Raw genomic sequence first — 25391 nt, forward strand, 5'->3', positions numbered from 1 at the left:
AGATTGCGTTCCAGAGAGATGAGGTATATATGTAATGTTTATATGTTTATTCTAATTTTGAGATTCAATATAATTACTGCAATATGTTATGTATTTTGTAGAGTGAAGAGGAGACGGAAGAGGAGACAAGTAGCAAGGAGTCGGACGAGGTGGGCCCGGAGAATGACTTAGGTGGTTGGGATAGATGGTCCGAAGGATCTGCTGGTGGAGGGTCGGCAGGTCAAGGGTCAAGAGTTGGTGGGTCAAGAGCTGGAGAGACTAGTGCTGGTGATCGGGGTACAGGAGCTGGTGATGAAGGGGCAGGAGCTGGAGAGGCTGGGGCTGGGGCTGGAGGGTCAGAAGCTGGAGGATCTGGAGGGCAGGGTCGGACACGTAGGCGGCGGTCGAAGATTGGTTGGATTCCGCCGCCTAAACCTCCACGAGAAGAAGAAAAGTGCGTGATCACACCGAATGGAGATGGGTGAGTATGTTTTTTCTATATTTTAGTACGTAATCCTTATTCCGAAATGATTCTAATTGTTTTATATACTTGTAGGTCTTGGTTTGAGCCTAATTTCCCAGGTGTTGGTCATCTAAGATAGGTGAACAAAATTCTAGGTAACATATGCCGTATGCTTTGGCCTGGAATGGTAGAACTTGTATCTGGTGAACGGATCCCTGCTACATCTTGGAATCATTATAGATATGGTGTCAACATAACGTTCGGCAATACCCAAAAGGCAGTTTGGGCTGAGTTTTGGGTACGATTGCTCTTATGTATTGATTCAATTTTCTACATACGATGGCTACTGATTGTGTAAAATTTTTGCAGAAATACTACAAGTTGCCTGAGGAGGGAGCTTATGATGATCATGCCAGACGTGTGTTCCACCATAACGCACACATTGTGGTTAGAGATATGATTTCTTATGCCAGAATTCAGGTTGTCGCTTCTTATCTGGAACGGACTCAAGGGATGCGATTTGAGAAGAAACGGGATGCTGGGAAATATTACTTGACTGAGGAGCAATACCGCGAGGTAAACTGTTGCAAGTTGCAATTAGTATGATTCTGTTTGTTACCTTGAAACGAAATATTGTTGTGCAGGAAATGATTCCGTGGATGGCCACACGTGAGGAGGCTTATCATGCCTTATGTCACTATTGGACCACGGATGAGTTCAAAAGCATTTCCCAGAGAAATAGAGGAAATCGTGGAACTGAGTCCTATCACACCTACGGAGGTGATGGGCACTTCCGATTGGCCAAACGTATTGTAAGTGAACTCTTTGAAATGAATTCTATTAATTTCATTTATCAATGCATGCTTCTTTAATTTTTTGTTGTATGTATAGGAAGTTCGCACTGGTGTAGCGCCGAGTGATATTCAGGTCTACCTTGAAGGTCATAGAGGACGTGATCCTACAAATCCAGATCAGTTATGCTCTCAGGCGGCTACAGAGCGTCTGGTATATCTAAATTTACCAAATTAGCACTATCGAGTTATCATGAAACCTCTTATGTAATTGTGCGATTTTGTTCTTTGAAGGCGGCATATGGTGACCAAATGATTGCTCGCCATGGAGAGGGTTATGATTGGAGAAACGCGCCTATTGATCCTGAGGCCGTTTACAGTAGTGGTGGTGGAAAACCTCATGGCCGGTTAGATTTCTGTAAATTTCAATCTAATTTTATAATTTAAGCGAAAATACATATTTCGAATTTGCTATATTTGGTCAATATTTGTAGGTATCCATTATTCGACAAAGTCATTGACTCGAGTCAGGTGCCGTCGCGTCAAAGAGCGGGATCGTCGCGGTCAGCAAGCCGTAGCACAAGTAGTGGCGACGACAGCGCGGAGGTTGTAAGGCTGCGTGAAAGAGTAAGACAACAGGAGCTATAGCAGCAGTGGTTCCAAGCTCAACTTGCACAACAGAATGCAATACTGTAGGTAAATCTTAATTGTTACAACTTAGATTAAGTTACATTCTTGCTGACAAATTTGATCTTTCAGCAAATAGCGACGCAACAGAATATACAAGTGCCACCACTTGTACCTCCACCTTTTGCACAGGCCGGTTGGCCATCAGCTTCACCTCAGGTATGATAGTCAACGATTCAAATGTTAGTTCATAGTCATTGCAAAATATGGTCACTCTAAATAAATATTATCCAATTAGTTATCTTTCAAACTAATCTTGTCCATTTATCTTTTATAGTCTTTTCACACCCCACCACCTAACCTAGCGGCACCGGGAGACTCACACGTTGATCCAACATCGAATTGGGCGGATCAATTCATTGGAAGTGGCGGATCAATTCAACCAGGTGATGGAGGCGGCCAAACTTAAGTGAAACATTATTGTTCTATGAATTTGTTCCATATGATACTTCTATGAAGTTTGTGAACTTTGATTATGAACATCTGAAGTTTATGTATGTGGATATATGAATTGTGTATTTGCGTGCAATTTCTGATTGTGAATTATAATTGTGGATTAAATCTGATTATATATAATGCTTGTGGTTGGTTTGTGGATGAAATTTGATTATATATATTGATTGTGGTTGGTTTCAGATTGGTTCCAGGGTTCGATATTGAGCTGTTTGGTGGGATAAGCTTAACTTCCGACGGTTTCACTACGCCCGTCGGAAGTTAAATCCAACTAACTTCCGACGGCCACGTAACACCGTCGGAAGTTAACAGACGGACGTCAGCTGCCGTTTGCGCAGCTAACTTCCGACGGTTTTCGTGGCCGTCGGAAGTTTATAAACTTCCGACGGTTTTCGCTCCAGGCCGTCGGAAGTTTGAAATTTCCGACGACATTTTTCCGTCCAACTAACTTCCGACGGTTAACAGCTAAACCGTCGGAAGTTACTTAACTTCCGACGGTTTAGCTGTAACTTCCGACGGTTAAACCGTCGGAAGTTACAGTTTTTCCTGTAGTGTACATCCCCTAATATTCAGTCTTTGCTGTTCCAGATGCATGCACATACGCTTCTTTTCTTCTGTCTCGATGCTAATGGCCTTGCCAAATCCGTAAAGCCTAGATCCTGGCACGGCTGTTCTGTCAGTATCTTGACGTGGGCAAGAGCAAGAGAACAAGCACCATGACATGCCAGTCACCGCCTCCAGCCGACCACTGCGCAGCGGCACGAAGCGAGCGATCGCAGCAGTGGCCTCCTGTGTAAGTCCTGTAGCATAGCAAGGCTCAAGAGCCACTGACGATGACACACACAAGATTGTTAGGTAGCTTTCAGCAAAGACCAAACGTGTTCAGGGCAGTACGCCGGAGTCCTACAACACAACGCGCCGTGCACGCACAGCCACGGGCCGGGCAGACAGCCTAAAGACCAGAGAGCCGTCTGCTTCCAAGCAAGATCGGTCGCCGAGGCGAGCTGAGGCATCATTTGCTGGATATCTCATTGCAATAATAATTGGAAACAGCCTGACTGACGGATGATTCGTCAATGGGAACAGGCGAACATCCATGCCTGCTCTACTCCCTATGCTGAACTGATGCACACGCTACCATGTTCCCAACCATCGAGCTTCCAAGCGACAGGCATAGAGATGGCAGCGAGATCCGTTTTGGGCTCAGCAGAGCGGACTGACTGACCGATTGCAGAAAACAATAGCCATGGAGGATCAATCGCTCTCGGCTGAATCCCGATTCGTCTTTGGCCGGCTCTCCCACCTCATGCACGCCTCCTCGTCCCCTTTAGTCTGGACGGTTGCGGCGTTGCCGGATCGGTGAAGGCCGGTCGTGACACGGCTGCTCTCCCGATCAGTTTCTCGACGCGATGAGCTAGCTTAGGAAACACGCGCCATATCGTGCGCCTAGTCATCGCCGTCGGCCGACCACTGCGCGGCACAAGCCGAGTGACCGGAGCAGTGTTGCTCTTCGCTTGTGTACCAGTCGGAGTACAGGCCAGAGACAGTGACCACTGGACAGAGAAGTGTCTCGGCAGCGTCCAAGAGGCGTCAATTATTGGTTAAGCTTAAGCAGATGTTGTCGTCAAGGTCGGTCGGATCCTATTCGGACAGTGCCGTGGTTGAAACTGATCGACTGGTGAAGCTCACTCACCTTGGACTCAATCCCATGTCGCCATCAGAATCAGGGAGTGTGGTCGTGACCAGTTTCCTTGCAAATTTGACCTGGGAATCAGGGCGGCCCACATCTCTGTTTCACGTTCACCTCACTTGTATCTGTATGGGCTGCTATCACCGTTCACCAGGTGGTGTCACAACAAGAATACAACTTATGTACAAGTCCGTAGAAAGTCAGCACCTGTCAATGTGTTGAACACAGAACATATGAGACAGATTAATTTTTCTTTACCAATCTTCAATTCTTCTTGATCAAAAAAAAAATCTTCAATTCTTCATTTGTTCTGAACTATTTTCAGCACCGTCTTTCAGGTTACAACAGATTAGAAGAACGAAACATAATAAATAAATAAAACACAGAGAATTACAATAATACTAAAGTAACACGGGGATCCAAATTGCTGTTGATTAAGCTCATCTATATAGGCCATGGTCATATAATAATAGTCAAATAGTAGTCAACTGGTTAAGCTCATGTGGCTTACGTCATATCTAAGTCAAGTGTTCCAGTTGATTAGGGTACTTTGTGAAGGTCATACTCTAATCATGACTATGCAATGATTGAGCTCATGTAGCCTTGGTCATGTAATAGTCAAATAGCAGTCAACTGAGTAAGCTCATGTGGCCTAGGTCATATTCTAATCGTACATGGCACATTGCTACCTTTCGTGTACAAAACTATAAAGTGAACAAAAAATATTCTAATATGTGTCTCATTAGGACTTGGAAATATTAATTGATGAAATTTCTAGATTTCTTGCCGGCTATTAATCTCTACATATTTCTAAAAAGCGGACTATTTATTTTATCATTTGACTTTTGTCCATCATGTGGCATTGATAGATGGATTTGGTATTGAAGGGCGCAATAACCAAGTTGAAGGTCCAAAATCATGTACAATTAGCATTTGGCAAGTAAAATGGAAAACATCGAAGTTCTCAACCGACGCGTATTGAGTTATTATCCTACTAGTTATAATAAAAAATATCATTACCAAATACATATAGTGTATAAAATATCATACTTTTCACAATATCGCTTTTATCTCATAGAATGTTAAGAAGATATTTATATGGCTTTGCCTCTAAGCAAGGCACGGGCGTATTGGTAGATAGAGAAAAATCCAGCTACTTCAAAATTAGTTTGTCATCTCATTAAAACATCATCAAATGTCACGTACATTGTTTTCTAGAAAAATATTGTACGTCTTTAAAAAATTAATATATGGCAAATTTTGATTGGACCTATCACGTTTCCTATCGGATCAGATATCATCTGATTGGAGCAAAATCCCGCTTCATTACTTTTTTTTCCTGTGATTTTACCATATCACTTATACAACATTGCGACATTTTTCAAGTTCTTTAGGTTAGGGAACCTAACACTTCAATATTTTTTGTCATCAGCATGCGTCATGCTAGATTGGGTTAGGCAGTTAGATTTCATACACTCCTAGACAAAGCATTAATACCTGGCATAGGTCTGGCCGGTACTAAATGGAGAGCCATTTAAGTACCGGTCGCAGCGATTGATACTAAACGCGCTACTTGAAAAATGAATAAAATATTTTATAAATTTCAAAAAAAATCTCACAAGTCACGTGAATTTTCCCACGTAAATACGCATGTGTGGCCGTGAGGATTCGAGCCCACGACCTCCAGCCTCGTGCGTAACTTTCTTACCATCCCACCTATGCATCATATGTAATTAAGTGGGAGATGCTTTCCTTTTAAAATAATCCGTGGAGGACCATTTATTACCGAGCCAAGACACCACCTGGTACTAAATGGTACCCTTTAGTATAAGGTGGTGTCATTGACCGGCTAAATGGCCGCGCCATTTTAGTGCCGAACCAAAACACCACCCAGTACTAAAGGGTAATATTTAGTACCTGGTGGTGTCTTGGCCCGATACTAAATAGTCCTCCACAGGCTTTCAAATTTGAACCCGGTACTAAAGGTACTAAAATAGCTCTATGGCTGAGCAAAATAGTATCGGACCAAAAGTTAACCAGTACTGACGTACGAGATGAATGTCTATTTTTCTACCTATGATATATATGGTGGTTCTTTCCCAACTTGTGCTATTCTTAAATTTAAAATAAATAAATAAATATAATAATACAGAAAAATTCGTTTCTAGCACGTGTAGCTACTCGTACCTTCGAATATATGATAATAATGATTAAGATCTATCTAAAATGAATTGTCCATAGTCTCTTAGTATCATCCTGATTGAAGACAGCTACGCTGCCATGGCCAAATCCCACCATCCGGCCACCGCAGGGGCACCAAGCGAGTGAACGCAGTAGTCTTCGCATTGTCTACCAGACGGACGGACAGTGACTTCCTGTAGTACTAGCGCAATGTTCAACGGCTAGCCACTGATGATACACGCACGAACATGTTAGGCAGCTTTCAGCATGACCACCCGTGCTCAGCGGTGTCCTGCGATACAACGCGTCGTGCACGCACAGCGCAGATGTCTTCAAGCAAGATCAGTCGCCATGGCGAGCTCAATTGCTGGGTCTCCCACTGTAAACACAACAATAATCCATCAACAAAGTTGGAGTAACTGGAGTAGGCAAACCATGTCATTCCGACCGGAGCTAGCAGGCCATTTCAACTCGTTAAGCAAAGCTGGTCGGAAATGACATGCTTTGACAACCAGAGGGAGTGCTAGTTATATCTTCTCCATGTTTCTTCCTCGCGGTTTTGTTTCCAGTAGTGCACGGTAACGTAATAATTCCAACAAATTCAAACAAATATCATGAGGCAACGAAAGGAGAAGAAAATGCGCATTCCCAAGATCAACAATTATCTCCCATAATACAGATGAACCCAATATTCTCTGGCACCTTGCTTTTGAACGAAAGATGCTATGTGTTGTTAGTTAGTCAGAATCTGCGCTTTTTAATGAAAATCGTGGATTATATCTAAAGCTCGATGGAGAAGTTGATGAGGCTCATCGTCAAAGCACAGAAACAATTCTGATAGACGAGAAAAAAAACAAATAAGACCTTGCACAATTCTGACAGTCTCTTTGTAATGAACATGGTCCATTAGGTTATGATTGTGATTTTGGTGATTGTCACACCATAGTTATTGGGACTGACGAGTTTGTGAAGTAAGATTGAAGTATTTCTAAGTCTCATAGATGGAGTTCAATCCATATACAAGATGGTCCAAATCGCTATCAAGATATCTAAATGACAGCCGAAATGATTTGGATAAAGTTCAGCATGTACATGCGTCGGTTAAACTGACAACATAAACCGGGTCGGTGCATTGGTGAGTTGATATGGTGATCAAGTGAAGAAATCGCAGCAGCACCGGTTGCACCGACGCTATAAACATGGAGGCGTCGGTGCAATAAGGATATGACATGGCAATCAAGTGAAGAAATAACAGAAGCACCGGTTAAAATGACAGTGTAAAAGAAAGCGTTGGTGCAAGCGTGCTGTGGTTACTCAGTACGCATTTTGTTTGGTTCCAGAAGGGTTCCTAAGCAAAGTCTTCAGCACCGATTGAACCGACGAGCGTCGGTGCAAGGCATCGTGCAATGACGTCAGCAGAAGTTGGCAGTTGGAGTTCAATAGCTAGTGGCAGGCTGTGCGTGACCGGTTAAACCGACGGTGGCGATTGGTTTAACCGACGCTTTATGCTTTTCAGGGTAAAAGCAAGTAATGGCTAGGAGTGGATCTCTAGCCTATATAAGGTCTCACCTCGGGGAGGCTGCTAGAGTTCGTGAGAAGTTACCCACACTCTGAAGAAATTCTCCAAAGCACCCAAAAGCTTATTGATCACATCCTTAGATTTAGCATAAGCTTTGAGAGTGTTAATGTTAGGATTAGTTCTAGAGAGAGTGAGAGAGTAAGACGTTGCTGCCTTGTGCGTTGATTCTTGAGTGAACCACAACTTGTATCTCGGTGTGCCGGCCCTTTGAAGTCTTGGTGGTTCGCCGGTAAGTCATCGACCCTCCAGCTTGGTGTGGAGAGGTGACGACGACTTTATGCGGGGGGACGTGGAGACCCCCTTTTTTTATGGAGAAACTCCTTAGTGGAGACAGCATCGAAGTGACCGGGGATTTGACGATAGCCTTGGTGGCGAGTCTAGAAGAGTCCCGAAAAAGATTCGGTGACCGGGAAGCAATACTCTTAGTGAGTATTTAAACAACGTGGACTACGGGTGGCTTTATGACTACCGATACCGCATGATAAATCTTCGTGCCGAGAGTTTACTTCCCCTTATCCTCTTCCTTTAAGCTTCCGTATTTATTATTACAATCTTATGTGTCTTTACATTCTTAGTGTAGTATCTTATTAGGATTGGTTATAGGTTGCAAAAAACTTTAGGATAAGATTTTTTACATTAGTTAAACTCTAGTTGCACATCTAGATAATATATTTTAGCTTATGCCTTGTGCTAACTAGTTTAAGTCATAGGTTAAAATTTTAGATTCGCCTAATTCACTCGTGTTAGGTTACGAGTACCGGTTCCTTTCGCTCTAGCCTTGTCCAACACTGTGTTCCCGACAATCGACATTCGAAGCGACAGCCAGCAGGTTGACTGGTTGAAAAAAAACGAACATCTATTTCAGTTGCGAAGTCATAGCCATGGACGATCCATGACTCTTGGCAGCAGCAGGTAACGAATCCCAATTCGTCTTTGGCCGGCATCTCATACACGTCTGTTAAGTTCCCCTTTGTCTGGACGGGTTGCGGCGTTGCCGGATCGGTGAAGGCCGGTCCTGGCACGGCTGCTCTCCCACAAGTTTCTTCACGGGATGAGCTTTCAAGAAACACGAGCCGCCCGCGCTTGTCATCGCCATCAGCCGACCACCACGAAGCACGCGCGATCGGAGCAGCGGTGGTCTTGGCTTGTATACCAGGCGGAGTACAGGCCAGAGAGAGACGAGCGCCTACTGGACACAAGTGTCGCGGCAGGTGAAGCTCACCTTGGACTCGAGGCCATGTCACAGTCAGGGGAGTGTGGTCGTGGCCGGTTTCCTCGCGAATTTGACCTGGGAATCAGGGCGGCCAGCATCTTTGTTTCACTTTCACCTCACCTGTCACCTCCATGCGTTGCTCTCACCGTTCACCAGGTGGTCACAACAAGAACAGAACTGATGTACAACAGTAAAAGTCCGTAGAAAGTCATCACCTGTCAATGTGTTGAAAGCAGAACACATGAGCCAGATTAGTTTTTCGTCTTCATTTGTTCTGAATTAACTATCCTCAGCAGCGTCTTTCAAGTTACAACAGCGAAGAAGCAAAAAAACAAATAAAAGACCTTGCATTACAATAGTACTACCTGTACAGTTGCCATGGTCATGTCATAGTTAAATAGTAATCAACCGACCAAGCTCATTTAGCCTAGGTCATATCCTAATCAAACGGTGGTTGCAGTTGATTATTAAATACATGTTTCAAGGTCATGTCCTTATCGACGACTCCTGTCACGAGCACTGCATGCATATTTTATTTTTTAAGGCACTTAAAAATAGTGTAAGCTGTGAAAATTTGAAACTACTGCTCAAGGCAAAACTATACATGGGATTTTCACTATTCCAGTACAAAAATGTCTAAGACGTGTTGCTGTTCAATGATTAAACGAATCATTCCAAAATATAATGCGTTTATGACTAGTAGGAGAAGCAGCGCCGATTTCCCACGACTATTTTTTAACGGATTTATTGTCAGTAAATTGAATGAAGAACATATTTGCCAGGTTAGCGTTCACCAAATTTGACGACTCCATTTTTCAGAATGGACGATATCATTCTCGATGCCTTCAAGAAAGCAGCACTATGGTTTAAGAAAAAAAGAGGGGGGGGGGGGGGGTTTGAAACAGAGAAATTCGAGAGTGCAGAACAGGGGAACAATAATTATTCTTTTTGCCTTTTGTTTTCCGGGTTAAATTATCCTTAGCAGGCACCATCCTCCGATTTACAACACAGAACAGAGAAAGCCAAAATGGAGAAAAAGAAAAGGAAAAGAAACATATCATTAGAACATAAACGGAACTACTAGTGCTCCGACGTCCGATGAAAAAAATTTCCATTGGACGCTCCATCGTAATATTAAAGATTAACTACTGCAACATTTAAAATTACTATTTGCAACATTACAATTTACACACACACACATATATATATATATGACTCCGCCATCGATTATATAGTAGAAAATTTTCGCCGTAACATGACACTATGTTTCATGCAACATCCGATGAGAACGATAATACGTAGAAATAGAGTTTTGCAACGCCGGTACTTATCTTTTGCAACATTTAAAAATTATAATTGCAATATTTGAACTACAGCTACAACATTTTAAAAATAATAATAAAAAAATAGAATTAGTTAATTAGATTAAAAATGTACAATATGGCAAATCAACATCAAAAATAAATATCCTAATCAAGCTGTGTTTCCTGAGTTGATTAAAGACATGCTGTCCAGCTTATATCCTAATCAAAGACTCCTCTGTCACAAGTACTTAATATTAAACAGTAACATATAAAGAACAAAAGTAAAATTGTGACTATGAAACTAATACTACTCAAGTCAAATCTTGACATGATTTCCACGCCAAATATTATGAGAGATATTGGTGATCAAACTTGGAAAACATCTAGAGCAACATTGTGTAGAATATAACGTATCTATGACTGGAGAGAGTAGTACGTGCGGACGTGCCAATGGGCCATGGCTATTCCTCTAGAAAATCCGACTTTGGGGGAAGGGAAGCTACCATTTTATTTCGCTGAGCCGTATTCAATGTCTGAACCAGGATGACGTCGTCGCAACAGAAAACAAAGCCAATGACGACCCCTACGATTAAGTCATCACTTGCTAATCAGTACGTTGAATGGAAGACATCATCCCTTCTCTTTTACTAGTAGGACAGGGGAACAGCATGTTTTTGTTTTGGCACAAAATATTTTTTTAATCCTCGGCGAGCACCATGCTCGGATTTACAGCATAGAAGAGAGGAAAGGGAAAAAAAAAGGAAAAAGAAAGGTAAAAAAAAGGCAGAGCATTCGAATAGTACTGAAAAAACGACTCGGAAAACCGATGGAGCAGCTAAAGGCTGCGTGAGAACAAGCAAAAGGCCCTCCATTAGCAGCAGCTGTAACACCGCACCAGGAAGATGATCATAAACGATTAAAAGGTGAGCGCAGCAGGTGCAGTGCAGCCATTGTTCTGCAGTTCTCTCTTGTTTTTTTCCCTCTTCTTCTTGGTTACTAGTAGTAGGAAGCAAAATCTAAAATCAGCGCGGCGAGGACGACGGCGACAGCAGCACATTTATCATAGGATGAGTAGGCACCGATCGATCCATCCCTTAGGAAAGGAGAGAGGAGGACGGTGGCCGCTGCTGCTTAACTCTCCCGGTCGCCGCCGGTGTCCCCCCGCCGGCATCAGTAGCCGGCGGTGTTGGTGTTGGAGCCGACCCTGGCGGCGTCGACGACGACCTCGGTCATGGCGACCTGGTCGGCCTTGCGCTTGCGCGCCTCGATGATCTGCTGCGTGGACTTGTAGTAGATGGCGTAGAGGACCAGCTGCGCCACCGCGAAGAGCACGCCCAGCCCGTTGGGGATCTGCAATTAAAATCAGTGGATTAGCTGATTAAGTTCTTGCTGTTTGATCCAAATGTAATCATTGTTTCAACATTGAATTGGTAGTTATTAAGACTGGTGTTGTGGATGTTGGTTTGGTGGGCGCCCAATCAATAGAAGAAAGGATCCAAGAACCAGTTGGTAGGAGAGTACTACTGTTCAACTACAAGTGTGGGGGCCTGATGTAGCGCAGGAGGCTGGTCTGTAGCGTGGGCTGTAGGAGTAGGACTTGCCCGTGTCCTAGGGGATACGGATAAGATGGTGTCGTGTACACTGCGGCTGCAGCGTTGGGCACCGTGCCGCAGCCGTCAGATACTGAATGAAGAAGATAGAGGGCCGGTCCACGGACCCACCTGTGCAGCTTTTGGTGATGGATGAATCGACCGGACCAGAAGATGATGAATGCGATGCTAGTTGATTGAATTGAAGGCGCGCGCATTGGGAACATCGATCGTCGACCCGTGTGTCGTGGATAGCAGGATGGAGCCGGACGCGATGCTGTGGCAGTGCCCGGCCGCTACGTCCAGGACGGAGATGATTGATGGACTCGTGGACTCGTCTGCATCCAACACGGCAGACGCTGCTTGTGTACTGGAGGTGGAGTAGGTGGTAGGACTAGTGGCACACGGGCTGGACCACCGACGGCGCGCCATCCACGCCATGGTGCCCTCGATAGGAGGAGGCGCGCGATCGCCGTCGCCCGGCGCCCGTGGTCCCTGGCCGCCGGCGCGGCCCGTGCGTTTCATGACGCACGGCGTCGCGACCCTGACGACCGAGTGGCTTCAACTTCAACGGCTCTAAAGACCGTCGCGCACTGATTGAGACTGTTCCGTTGCTCTCCGGTGGCGACGCGCAAATGATACGGTTGCGCGTTGCCATCAGCCCATGATGGATCCACCGCGAGGACGCCGACAATCCCCGGCGCCCACGCACGCAACAGCCGGTCCCGTCCGGTGGCGAAACCGACGCCAGCGCCGCACACCCGTCGGTCTCAGCCGCCTCGTTCGCTCGCCGTCACCGACCCACCGGCATGTCGCGATCGCCGGCCGCGTGCACCGCCCTCCCCCGCGCCGCCGGCCGCGTACCTGAGGGCGGTTGGTGGCGGGCCGAGATGTGATGCGTCCCGGACGGCTCGGCCGCCGTGTCCTCCTGGCTGGGCGGACGGACACGGGCAGACGCTCAGGCACGGCGTGCACGCATCCGTGCGGGGGCCGACGAGGCTTCGCTGGTCAAGTCCGGTCAAGACGTGTTTCGACGGGGGGGCCCATCCGGCCATCATTGATCCTTCAAGGGGGTGGGTTGTGTTCAGGCTCGGCCTGGCCTGGCCCCGGCCGTATGCGGCGCCCCCAGCACACGAGTCACACAGGTACCCAGTGCAATGCTTGGTGTCGTTGCCTGAATCTGGAGGAAAAGCCAAGGGCTCAAATTGGACACCCGACATCAGTACCAACTTGGCTCCATGCCGACCTATGCTCCAGGAGCAAGAGCCCGGCGCCAGGCCTAGTGCTCACGGAACGACTCTGCCTGTCACACTGTGCGCGTGCCGCCCCTGCGCAACCGTACACGGGTGGTTACGTGCTACGCGCATGTGCCCCTGAACCAAGCCGGAGGGACGGGAGGAGGCTGAGAAGGGGAAAAGGCTGCCGGCTGAGCACCCATGTGGCCGGGCATCCGGTGGTGTGGTTTATTGCAACACTGATGGATGGTAGTCTCGCAATGGAGTACGGTTTTAGAACCCCGTTCTGCTATAAAAGTTGCTCTGTTTGTCACTGCTAGAGCACATGGCTCTCCCTGCTGCAGTGCAGGAGGGGATTTTTGGTCACGGTCTTCGTATACAGTCGCTGACAGATTACTACAGGTAGTGGCAGCGCTAGCGTTGCCGTTGTAAGGCTATCTTCAACCGTCGTTCTCCGTATCCTTCATTTACAGAATTCTCTACAAAATTCTCTTCTCTATATCTTATTTCTCTCCAACAACATTCTCTAAATCTCGTTCTCTATACATTAAACCCTATATTAAAAATGTATTTTGTTCCAAATTTTTGTACGTATGTATTTATCATACCTCAAATGCTATGGATATATTTTATTTTTATTTAATTCAGTGTTTAAAATATAAAGAAAAAATAGAGAAGAGGAGAGAGAAACTCTATATATAGAAAAAATCTGTAGGGTTGTCTATTTTAGAGGATCATTTAGAAAACGCTGCTGGAGCAATAGAGAACGGAATATAGGGTACGGAACGGTTCAGAGGATACTGTTGGAGGCAGCCTAATGATACGGTGGACCGGACTGAAGTGAATAAACTTTGAAATTTAACATGCTGGTTGTAGCTGCTTACGGTGATGTAGAGGTCGAATTTGATGAGGGCGTAGGCGGTCCAGCAGATGCCGTTCACCAGGGACGCCAGCGACAGGAACAGGGGCATGTACTCCACGCTTTTCGTCTGGATCACCATTTTCTGATCCGTGCAAGAGGAAAGGAAGCACACAGGAACAAAAAGACAAATTAGTATATGAAAGAAACATAGGAGAATATGACATCACAACATGTGGAAGAGCATCAACAGGGCAGGGGACGTTGCATGAACACAAGCCCCAGTAAACCGAGCACTGATTTTTCAACAGCGCCGAAGGAAAAGTAGGAGGAACAAACTGCATCGGCTGTTCAACTGAACACTACTAGGAGTTCACAAGAAACGGCAGGGTTATACATGCATGCGTACGTGTGTGGTTTCTTTATTCTATTCGCCAACAAACTTAGATTATGATTAAATCTAAAATATTGGCCTCTTCTTTTCCTATGCTAGATTCTCATTCCTGCTGCAGTAATTTAATCAACCGGTAAATCAAAGAAAAAACAAACAAAGACGTAACCCCTTGACGCCGACAGCCACCTACAACACCACCACAGTACTAACAAAAAACTTCCTAATTAAATAATCACTCGGAATGAATTAATTAAGCACACAAGTCACATGCTGTACGCACGGACGGCACGTACCATGACGGCGAGCGGCGCGGCGTACATGCCGGTTCCGAAGAGGACGCAGAGGACGCCGACGACCATGGACCTGCGCTCGTGCGAGTGCGCGAGGGTGAGCACCATGGCGGCGACGGCGCCGACGAAGGCGACCTCGGCGGCGAGCAGGAGGACCACCTTGCGGCGGGCGGCCCCCGCGGAGTAGAGGAGGAAGAGGGTGACGTAGGTGAGCTGGATGGCCATGCCGGTGCCGTTGATGGTGATGACGAGCATGCTGTGGGGGTGCACCACGGGGAGGCCGTACAGCACCCACATCATGCAGTTGAGCAGCGTCGCCACGTACGGGATCGCCGAGTACTGCTCCACCGACCCCTTCTTCCAGATGCGGTAGAACGTCGGCCTGCACGCGGCGTGTATGTCATCAGCAGGGAGGCTAATTAGCATTTAATTTGGAGGATGCATGCTTATTTGTCTGGTGGTAGATGAGCAGCTAGCGGTGATGATAGATGGTTTCTTACACTGGGGAGAGGAAGAGCACGAGGGCGGTCCCATTGCCTGCAAGATACCCACAAGATTTGAAGCATGCATATCAGTACTTGTTATTCCAATTTTGTTAATTTGGACCAAAATTTAATCGTTGTATAAATTAATGATTGCAGCTACAAATTAAAGAGGACTTGACATGAAGCCTAGATACTATTTTCACCAAGATAGTATGTCTGTAACGGCTTTGGGCAGCAGGCCAAAGGAGAACAAAGAGAGAGACGAAACACCAGAGATACGGAGAAGGGAAATCAGAGGAGGAGGATGGGTGGAAAGGGAAGTTGCAAGAAGGCGTCTGCCGCCGGCACCCCACACCGCACGGGCACAGTTCAGCTACCACTTGATGTGAGGCGAACGTGCTGCGTGCGCAGCGGCAGGTGCCGTGGGCCTCGTGCATGCAGATGTTGCTCGTCAGAGCACGCGAAGAGACTCACCGATGACGCCGATGGCCGTGCGGATGGTGTCGGCCGTGACCATGGTCGGTACGGTGGCGAGCTCTCCGGCTTCGGCGGGGACGGAGCTCGCTCGCTTGCGCCCGCCGGTGAGCTCGAGCTCTCCGCAGGCGACGAGGGAGGTGGGGAGGAAATGCGGTGGCTGGAGCCGGGACGGATCGGAGGAGGAGGAAACGAAAGAGCTGAGCTCCTCCCCTCCCTCTCCCTCGGTTCTTGGTGAGTGACAGGAGCGGGCGAGTGAATGTGGCCTCCAGAAGGCACCGAGTCAGCCGCTTAAATAGGCGGGCGGAGGGGGGAGCACGCAGGCCTCGCCGTGGCCCCACCTCCACGGGCCACGGCTCCGTCGTCTCTATCTCTATCTAACAAACACAGTCCCTCTCTCCAATCCAGCCTCTCTCTCTCTCTAGCCCTAGCGCGTCGTTTTTGGTCCGCTCCTCTCTCACTGTATCTCTAGCAAACCCAGGGAATCGGAAAGCGGAGCCAGTCGGCCGGCCGTGGGGCTCGCTAGGCCACCTTTTCCCTCTTCCTTTCTCGTTTTCTTTTCCATTTTTTCTGGTTTCGGTTTCGTTTTGTGTTTATTTTAGGTCCAAGTTCATGTCGTTGCGGCGAAGCTTCGCAGCGGCGTCTGAGTACCGTGTGCGTGCAATCTTTGCTCTTGTACTCGGTCGAGTGTACTCTATGCGTGGTAACCGTCCACTTATCTCCATGACCCCATTCTCTGGAGCGGTTAGACCTTCCGATGGTCAATCGACGGCGCAGATGGGAGCAACGGATGCCTAGAGCAGTTTTGTATCATCGTTGGTTCTTCCCTTTTGAAGGATTAGGATTCCATTAGTAGCTGCAACGCAGCATCCGTGGCTTTGCTGGTATCCATGCTTGATTAGAGTTGACTTTTGGCGCATCTTTTGTGGTAAAGCATTTTTCCCCCCTTTCAGCTATATTGTCAGCTATCCATACGTGGACGTCACTGCATTGAAGGGTGTATCCAGATCAGCAAGGTTGAGTTTAATGATCAGTTGAACTAAATACTTGTTATCCAGGTACTTCGTCTTTGAATATCACTGGATATCCAGCAATTATATATCCTGTCACCATGGAAGATAATGAAAGTATTAAATGCGCACTGATTGTGACAGTATGTTTAGAAATGGATTAAATTATTGAAACCAAATCTTGATGCATGTGTTGCATTAATTGTTTGGACTCACAGATTACAGATATTGGATGGTGTGCCTTCTCCTAGACATCAACGAACAATATGGTCTGTTTGGTTTGCATCACCTGTTGATCCGGAATCATCCGAGCCTAGTCCTTTTGTTTGGATTGCATCACGTACGGGACAGTTCCGTCCGGCATCGTGTGCAGTCTTTCGGCAGAAGGAAGCAATTAATCAATTTCTCCTGATCAGGTCGTCTCTTAAAACGGTACCAGACGACGTCGTCCGGGATCGGATATATTGACCCTGCAAACCAAACACGATGTAAATAAATGGACTTCGACCACAAAGAGTAAAAAGCGTGAACGCAAAGGAAGGTTCACAGCTAGAGATCACAGCATCAGTTAGTTAGTAACGGTTTCCTGCCCAATACTGGCTGGAAGGTACTAAATTGGCATGCATATGCATTTAGTACCAGACGCAATGCCCGATATTAAATGGTGCATTTAGTACCGGCTCGTGTTACCAGCCGGTACTAACTTTTTTATTTTATTTTTTATTTATTTGCTTATGTTTCTTTTCCTTTTTAGTTTTAATTCAAATTCGTAGTCGTATTCGTATCCGTTTGTGTATGGCTAGCATTCATATTCGTACTCATATTTGTATTCATACCTAGCATAGCAAAGACGACTACGTATATATTATATATATATAGTTTATATGCACTTTAATATTACAAACACTACAAGAAATACTTCAATCTGTGATGGATTTGTGGTGACGGATTGACAAATTGTCATGAATATGGTACCATCAATGACGATTATCAAATTTTCATCATAGATTTGCATTGGCGGGCTACCCACCCCATAATTTATGACGAAATAGTCGAAACCGTCATAATCTAGTATGAAAACGTCATGGATTTGCTCATCTATAGTAATACCATGGTGACAAACTTGAATTTGTCATGGTAGTGTTGGATCCAAGATTAAAACCATTACAATATTTGATCTCTTAAGATATTGGTTTTAAAAACTTAGAAAAATAAAAAATGAGACTATAATTGATTGCAGATCTAAACAAACTCCTAAACATCACGCAGGCCTAATAAAAATAAAAATTTCTCAAGTGATATTCGAACCTGCAACTTTATCCAAGGAGATGACACACTTTACCACTCAGTCAGCCTCCAGCATTGGTCTAAATGGCACGCCATGTTTGTTTTATCTTAATAAGAAAAATGGAGAAAAATAAAACAAGCAAAGCCATGCGGAGAATCGAACCAACAACCTGTTATCGCCATAATCTGATCGAGCCAGAAGTGGGCCATGGAGCGAGATGGGCCTAGAAGACAGTTACGATAAGCTTGCGAATCGGACCCTGTGCGGGTGATTAGGGCCAGAAAGGCCGTGTAAATTTAGATATAGGCAGTTAAGATTCATGTCGTGTTTTGGTTAGGGTTAGTTAAAAAAGGACGAGTCTACGGACTATAAATATGTACCATGAATAAACAAGAAACAGAATCATCTCATCAACAATTCTCGGCGCATCGCCTCCCCTGTTCTAGGGTTTTCCATCGGGTAAGTGCCATGCGGCCCCGATCGTGCTCTGCATGATCGGGGTAGCATCACCTTGCTCGTTTATTTTACGTGTTGCTCGTTCTGAAGCCTTGTAGATGGCGAGTAGCACTAGTTATCTTAGCGCGCATAGAGTAACGTTATCTTTTGTGTATCCTGTTCATGCTTTGTTCGTTGCTCACGTGTGCTTAGTAATCGTCGTGTTCGATCATGGATACGGTGGTTGCATCTTGCTTTGTCTTTATCAGTAGATCCGATCTGTTATGACTAGTTTCTGTTTATTTGGAGATTTAGTTCAATATGTGCATGATTAGGCCTTGCAAACGAGTTGAAAGTTCCGGCAGTATGTTTAGTATCGGATCGTAGCTCGAATAGAGGTTGCTCTAGGAATTGGCTCTCCGGCTGGTTCTATGGTCTCTGTTTAGATCGTCTGTTCCGATGCTTTTATGTATTCGTTAGGCTCAATCACGTGTAGGATGTTCCGATCGTGCAATGAGGGCTTAGTTGTCGTAGATTGGATTAGATTGATATTTATGAAGCAAGATTTATTTTATCGATAAGCATATATATACATTGCCTGTTCCAAAGATCCGATCCGGTATTGATGCAATCGGCTCTCCATAGCCGATACCGGGGAGGAAGTGATAAGCCGATCACGGCTCGGACTGACCTTTACACGTGTCTGTGCATACAGGAATTTGATACATCATACCTTCCTGATTAGGTGTAGGATCAGGTGGCACGCCTAGCGACTTCAAGCCAGGGTGCGCGCCGGATTACTGGGCCGTTGACCGAGGGACCGGGGCCCACCAGCCGTCCCGGAAGCCTCCCGGCTCCTCGTGTTGCCTGTCACTGCTCGCCGGCGGGTTTTGACCGACAACATATTCTGGCACGCCCAGTGGGACCATCTTCATCGACTTCGTCCTTATCATCATCACCATCATTTTCATCGACTTCATCATCGCCGTTGACTTCATCAATCGCGGACGGCGGAATGGCAAGAGATGATCCAATCACTTACGAGGAGCTCTCTACTGAGCATAAGCAGAGATATGACGAAATCAAGGCTCAATTTGAAGCTGACCTCATCGGCTCTTTTGAAAGGACTCGCAACCACGGTGTTAGGTGGAGAGGGTTTTCACCCGAAGGTGCTCTTGATGGAGTAGATCTATCTACCCCATCTGAAGATCGTACCAGAGCTCTGCGGCAGGAGGTAAATTATGCGGTGGCTCACTCATTGCACCGACATTCTGAAAGTTTGGTCAATGCCTTTGAGCGTGTAGCTTTGCGTGTGGTCCAAGAAATTATGAAGCATCAACATTCTCCAACTGGGCCTACCTTGGGAAGTCATAAGGGAGAATTGCCGTTTCAAACCAGACCTCCATTGCCTTATGCGCTCGCAGCTGCGGAATCACATGGTGCTCCAGCTTATGTGGTTTATAAAGTGGGAGGTGATCCCATGGATCACCAGTTTTTCAGCGAGCCACCCAAGGAAATCCCACATGGCTACATGTGTGCATACATACCGGACAGCAATAATCCGGTACATTCTGCACAGAAAGTAGCTGGAGGGGTTTCTGGAGCCAACACACACAAGCAAGCATGGCTAGCAACTTATGCTACCGGGCCGAGTCACGACAGTATGCGCTCGGGCCCTGGGTTACAAACAGCGGAGCAAATCAGCGCCATTCTGAGGGATCAGTTTTGCATATTACCAAAGAGGAGAGCGATCGGCTATACTAAGCCATATCCAAGTGATTATGATCTAATTCCATTGCCGCCCAAGTATCGGCTCCCTGAGTTTACCAAATTCAGTGGGGCAGAAGGTTCTAGTTCTATTGAGCATGTGAGCCGATATTTGGCACAGTTAGGTATGATCTCTGTATCGGATCCGTTGCGAGTAAGGTTCTTCTCGCAATCGCTCACAGGACCGGCCTTCGGGTGGTATACGTCATTAGGTCCTGACTCTATCCGTACCTGGAAGCAGCTGGAAGAACAATTCCATATTCAGTATCATTCAGAAGCTGCAGAGGTGGGAATTGCCGATCTGGCGCAGGTACGACAGAAGCGTGGAGAGACCGTGGCAAAGTTCGTTCGACGCTTCAGGGAGATGAAGAACAGATGTTATTCAACACGGATCTCAGAAAAAGAAGCTGTTGAGTTGGCATCATTGGGATTATTGAAGCCGATCAGAGATCTGACTTTTCAATTGGAATTCACTTCTCTGGCGCATTTAGTCCAGAAGTTGACGATGCATGAACAACGTTATCCTGAGCAGTACCAAGAAAAATTTAAGCATCAAGTGGCGCTAGCTGATACAAAAGAGGCTGATGACTCCGGGGAAGAAATGGAAGTATCAGTTGCAGAATGGGCTCGCGGTGCAAATCCCGTACCTTGCAAGTGGGTAAAGCAAACTAGGCCTGCAAAGGGGTTTGACTTTGATGTGGGTAAAGTCGAACAAATTTTCGAATTATTATTAAAAGAAAAGCAGTTGAAGTTTCCAGAAGGATACAAACCTCCCACGGCGCAGGAGTTAAAAGGAAGATCATATTGTAAATGGCATGACTCCTTTACCCACAGCACGAGTGATTGCAAGGAGCTCCGTCGGAAAATCCAATCGGCTATTGAGCAGGGCCGATTGATACTAGGCCAGACCGCCATGAAAGTTGACACTCAACCTTTCCCTGGTGTGAACATGGTAGAAAATTACGACCGGTCTGCAAGGCGACAACTGGACTTCGCACTTGGCATCAACATGGCGGGGGTGGAATCACGCCTCCAGGTCAAGAACAGAGAGGCTGATCCCAGCGATCGGCCCCAAAAAGAGAAGAAAGAGTATGTCATAGAAGAACAAGTAAGGTATGTGAGGAATCAACAGCCAACTTCTTTTGATCTTCTCAGGAAATATGAATACCAGTACCAGCAGCGCCTCCAGCGGGAATCTGAGGAAGAAGAGTATGAGCGTCGTACTGGAAAGCGCTTGAGGAAGCACGAAAATGCCCATGATCATTGGCACTGCCCGTTCTTCAGGTACTGTTGGGATTCAGGTATGAGCCGGCTGCCTACTATCAGGGATTGCCCAGAGTGTGGGCCAGTGAAGTCAGATGCAAGGGATTCAGTTTTCCGACGGCTAGGACCTGCTCCAACCCGGCGAGAGCGGGTTCGATCACCACGAAGGGAAGATGAAGAGGAAGATAGGTATCATCGTCCACGTTGGTGCCTGGATGGACTTAATCATTCCCAGAAGCGCAAGGTTTAGCGGCTACGTAGCTTGGAAGAAGCCGAGGCCAAGTACATCGAGACCTTAAGAAAAGCGCGACCGGATCTGGCAGAACAAGTCCATTATGTGCAGGAGAAGGAGTCACGCCCTTCCAGAAAGGAGTGGCGGCCCAAGTCAACAAAAGCCGATAAGAAGGTATCGGCTGATACACACATGGTTTTTGTACTTCCTGCAGAGTTCCATGCTCGGACCCATAAGGAGCCATCGGTGGCCCAGCTTGATTTGGGACCACGGCCGGTAATATTCGAGAAACCACAAGCTAAGAACTACAAACACCTGAAGGCTTTGTATCTTAAAGGGTATATTAATGGTCAGCCCGTTAATAAAATGCTGGTGGATACGGTAGCGGTAGTTAACATCATGCCATACTCAGTTTTGCGCCGTTTGGGGCAGTACACCGGAGACCTGATCAAGACTAATGTCACGCTAAGTGACTTTAATGGGCAGATATCAGAAGCTCAGGGTGTCCTCAGTGTAGACCTCACCATTGGAAACAAGATCGTCCCGACCTCGTTCTTCGTTGTCAACAGCAAAAGTACCTACAATGTTTTACTTGGCAGGACTGGATTCACACTAACTGTTGCATCCCCTCTACAATGCATCAATGTTTGATCCAGTGGGATGGAGATGAGGTGGAAGTGGTCCAGGCAGACGACTCGATTGAAATTTCGCATGCTGCCATGAGCATCTGGGATGCGGAAGATCAAGAGCCGATTTCAGAGATGAGCTTAGAAGGGTGTGATCGCATCGAGGCTACAAAAAATAGAGTAAGGCTGGTCTTATCCACCGGCCTTATAGAATAAAGGAGCCGCATGAAATGGGACGTTACAGCAGAGTTATGAAGGCCGATTCCTGCAATCGGCCCCAAAAAAAATAAATTTTTGATGCCAAGTGTTTTGCATAGTTGTTATGGGATGGCCAGCGCTGGCAGTCGGCCTTATTCCTTTTGTAAAAACTTGGAAAATAATGGGATGCGTGGAACGGCCGATCTTAACGATCGGCCGGAATTCGTTTTACTATCTTCTTTTTCCATCTGCAGCATTGATCTAACGGAGGATGGGAAGCTAGGATATGGTTTCACATCAGCTGACGAACTTGAGGAGATAGATATTGGTCCTGGGGATAAGCCATGACCAACGTTTATAAGTAGGAAATTGCTCCCATCCCTACGAGAGCCGATGATAACTTTGCTGAAGGGATATGCCGATTGCTTCGCCTGAGATTACACAGAGATGCCTGGGCTGGATAGGAGTATAGTCGAGCATCGGCTCCCTCTTAAGAGTGGATTTTGACCATTCCAACAGCGGGCACGTCAGATGAAAGCCGATGTCCTGGTTGAAGTGAAGAAAGAAGTGGAGAAGATGTTAGAAGCTGGATTTATCAGGACTTGCAGATACGCCGAATGGATCTCCAGCGTTGTGCCCATGCAGAAGAAGGATGGCCGATGGCGGGTGTGCGTGGATTTCAGGGATCTCAATAGGGCCACTCCGAAGGATGAATACCCAATGCTTATTGCAGAGACGTTAATCAATGCCGCTGCCGGCCACAAAATTTTAAGTTTCATGGATGGTAATGCAGGTTACAATAAGATTTTCATGGCCCCTGAAGATATACACAAAACTGCATTCAGAGTGCCTGGAGCGATGGGCTTGTTCGAGTATGTGGTTATGACCTTCGGCTTGAAAAATGCTGGTGCTACGTATCAGCGTGCCATGAACCACATCTTCCATGATTTGATCGGCAATCTGGTGAAAATTTACATCGATGATGTCGTGGTAAAGTCAGCACCGGTCGAGGGACATCTGGATGATTTACGGCAGGTTCTGGAACGAACTAGAAAGTTCGGGCTCAGGATGAACCCAAAAAAGCGTGCCTTTGGTGTTTCAGCCGGGCAGTTTTTGGGTTTTCTGGTTCATGAAAGAGGAATAGAGATTGGCCTAAAAAGTCAGGAAGCTGTACGCACTATGGTGCCACCCACTACCAAGAAGGAGCTCCAGCAACTTATTGGCAAGATTAACTTCATCAGGAGGTTTATTTCTAATCTATCTGGGCGGATTGAACCCTTTATGGAGTTAGTGAAAATCAAAACCAATGAAGAATTCCGCTGGGGAGCAGAACAGCAACGGGCATTCGAAGAAATTAAAGAGTATTTGTCGAGACCGCCTGTGTTGGTGCCACCACAACAAGATAGGCCATTTTACATATACTTGTCAGTCGTCGACACCTCTATTGCTTCAGTGGTGGTGCAATTATATGATGGCAAGGAGAGGGTGGTATTTTATCTCAGGAGAAGAATGCTGGACGCAGAAACAAGGTACCCCGATATGGAGAAACTCTGCCTCTACTTATTTTTTACATGCGCTAAGCTTCGCCATATCCTGTTATCGGCTGAGGTAATCATCATTTGCAAATCGGATGTTATAAAGCATATGCTATCGGCTCCTGTGTTGAAAGGCCAATTGGGAAAATGGATGTTTGCATTATCAGAATTTGATATCCGTTATCAGCCCGCAAAAGCAGTCAAGGGGCAGGCGTTAGCGGATCTCATTGCTGAGAGGGTTAACACCGACATAGCAGCGCTTTCCGTACGAGCTTGGGCTATGTACTTCGACGGATCAGTTTGTGGGGACGGATGTGGCATCGGCATTCTGCTGGTATCGCCTCGGGGGGCAACGTATTCTTTCTCGATCAGACTACCTACTACCTATACCAACAACCTTGCAGAGTATGAGGCGGTGCATAAAGGCATGGAATTGCTTCTGGAGGCCGGAGACGAAGCAGTAGAAGTCTTCGGTGACTCAAAATTGTTAATCTCCCAACTCACAGAAGAATACAGGTGCGAAAGTGAGCTGCTATTCCCGTTGTGGGTACAATGCCAGGAACTAATAGCCCAGTTCAGGTATATAAATTTCTATTGGATACCTAGAGCTCGGAATGCAGAGGCCAATGATCTGGCGCAACTGGCTTCAGGATACAAAACCGATGGATTAAAGCATCAGGTGTTTCTACTGGACCAGGGGGATTGGAGAGCCGATATCTTCAATTACTTGAAGGATTCGGCTCGGGGGGCACCTAAGAGGATACGATACAAAGCCATGAGGTATGTCCTGATAGGGGATGATATGTTTTACAGGACCTTGGAGGGGTTGTTGCTTAAATGTTTGGGGCCGGTCGAATCCAATCGACTCCTGCATGAAGTCCACGAAGGAACGTGTGGGACTCATCAGTCGGCTCACAAGATGAAGTGGCTAATTAGGCGATCAGGGTACTATTGGCCCACCATGCTTGAAGATTGTTTTAAGTATTATAAAGGGTGTCAAGCATGTCAGAGGTTCGGAAAGATCCAGATGATGCCAGCGTCCGTGATGAACCCCATCATTAAACCATGGCCGTTCAGAGGCTGGGGTATGGATATGATCGGCAAAATTAATCCTCCATCTAGCAAGGGTCATCAGTTCATTTTAGCTATCACAGATTTTTTCAACAAATGGGTGGAAGCGGTTCCAATGAAATCGGTGGTATCTAAAGATGTTATTCAGTTCGTCAAGGAACACGTCATTCACAGATTTGGGATCCCACAGACCATTACAACAGATGGTGGTTCGGTTTTTATTTCAGAAGAATTCAAGAAGTTTGCCGCTGATATGGGTATCAAGCTGATTAGATCATCTCCATATTATGCTCAGGAAAA

The 25391-nt window shown here is 46.3% G+C and overlaps 1 protein-coding gene and 1 long non-coding RNA gene across 2 annotated transcripts; one reads left to right on the forward strand and one right to left on the reverse strand.

The window, feature by feature from the left end:
- Positions 1–628: 628 nt before the first annotated feature.
- LOC112880863 lies at positions 629–1231 on the forward strand. Its single transcript, XR_003226438.1, has 3 exons — positions 629–740; positions 812–1018; positions 1087–1231. It is a non-coding gene; the product is annotated as an uncharacterized LOC112880863 (long non-coding RNA).
- Positions 1232–11017: 9786 nt separating this feature from the next.
- LOC112885823 (bidirectional sugar transporter SWEET4-like) lies at positions 11018–15926 on the reverse strand. The gene is made up of 5 exons (XM_025951520.1): positions 15667–15926; positions 15208–15244; positions 14711–15089; positions 14049–14168; positions 11018–11690 (listed from the first exon to the last, which is right to left on the reverse strand). Exons 1-5 carry the CDS (start codon positions 15707–15709, stop codon positions 11511–11513), a joined length of 759 nt encoding a protein of 252 aa, XP_025807305.1. The 5' UTR covers positions 15710–15926; the 3' UTR covers positions 11018–11510.
- Positions 15927–25391: the final 9465 nt, after the last annotated feature.

Source organism: Panicum hallii, chromosome 1 (genome assembly GCF_002211085.1).
Source record: "Panicum hallii strain FIL2 chromosome 1, PHallii_v3.1, whole genome shotgun sequence".
NCBI classification, from domain to species: domain Eukaryota; kingdom Viridiplantae; phylum Streptophyta; class Magnoliopsida; order Poales; family Poaceae; genus Panicum; species Panicum hallii.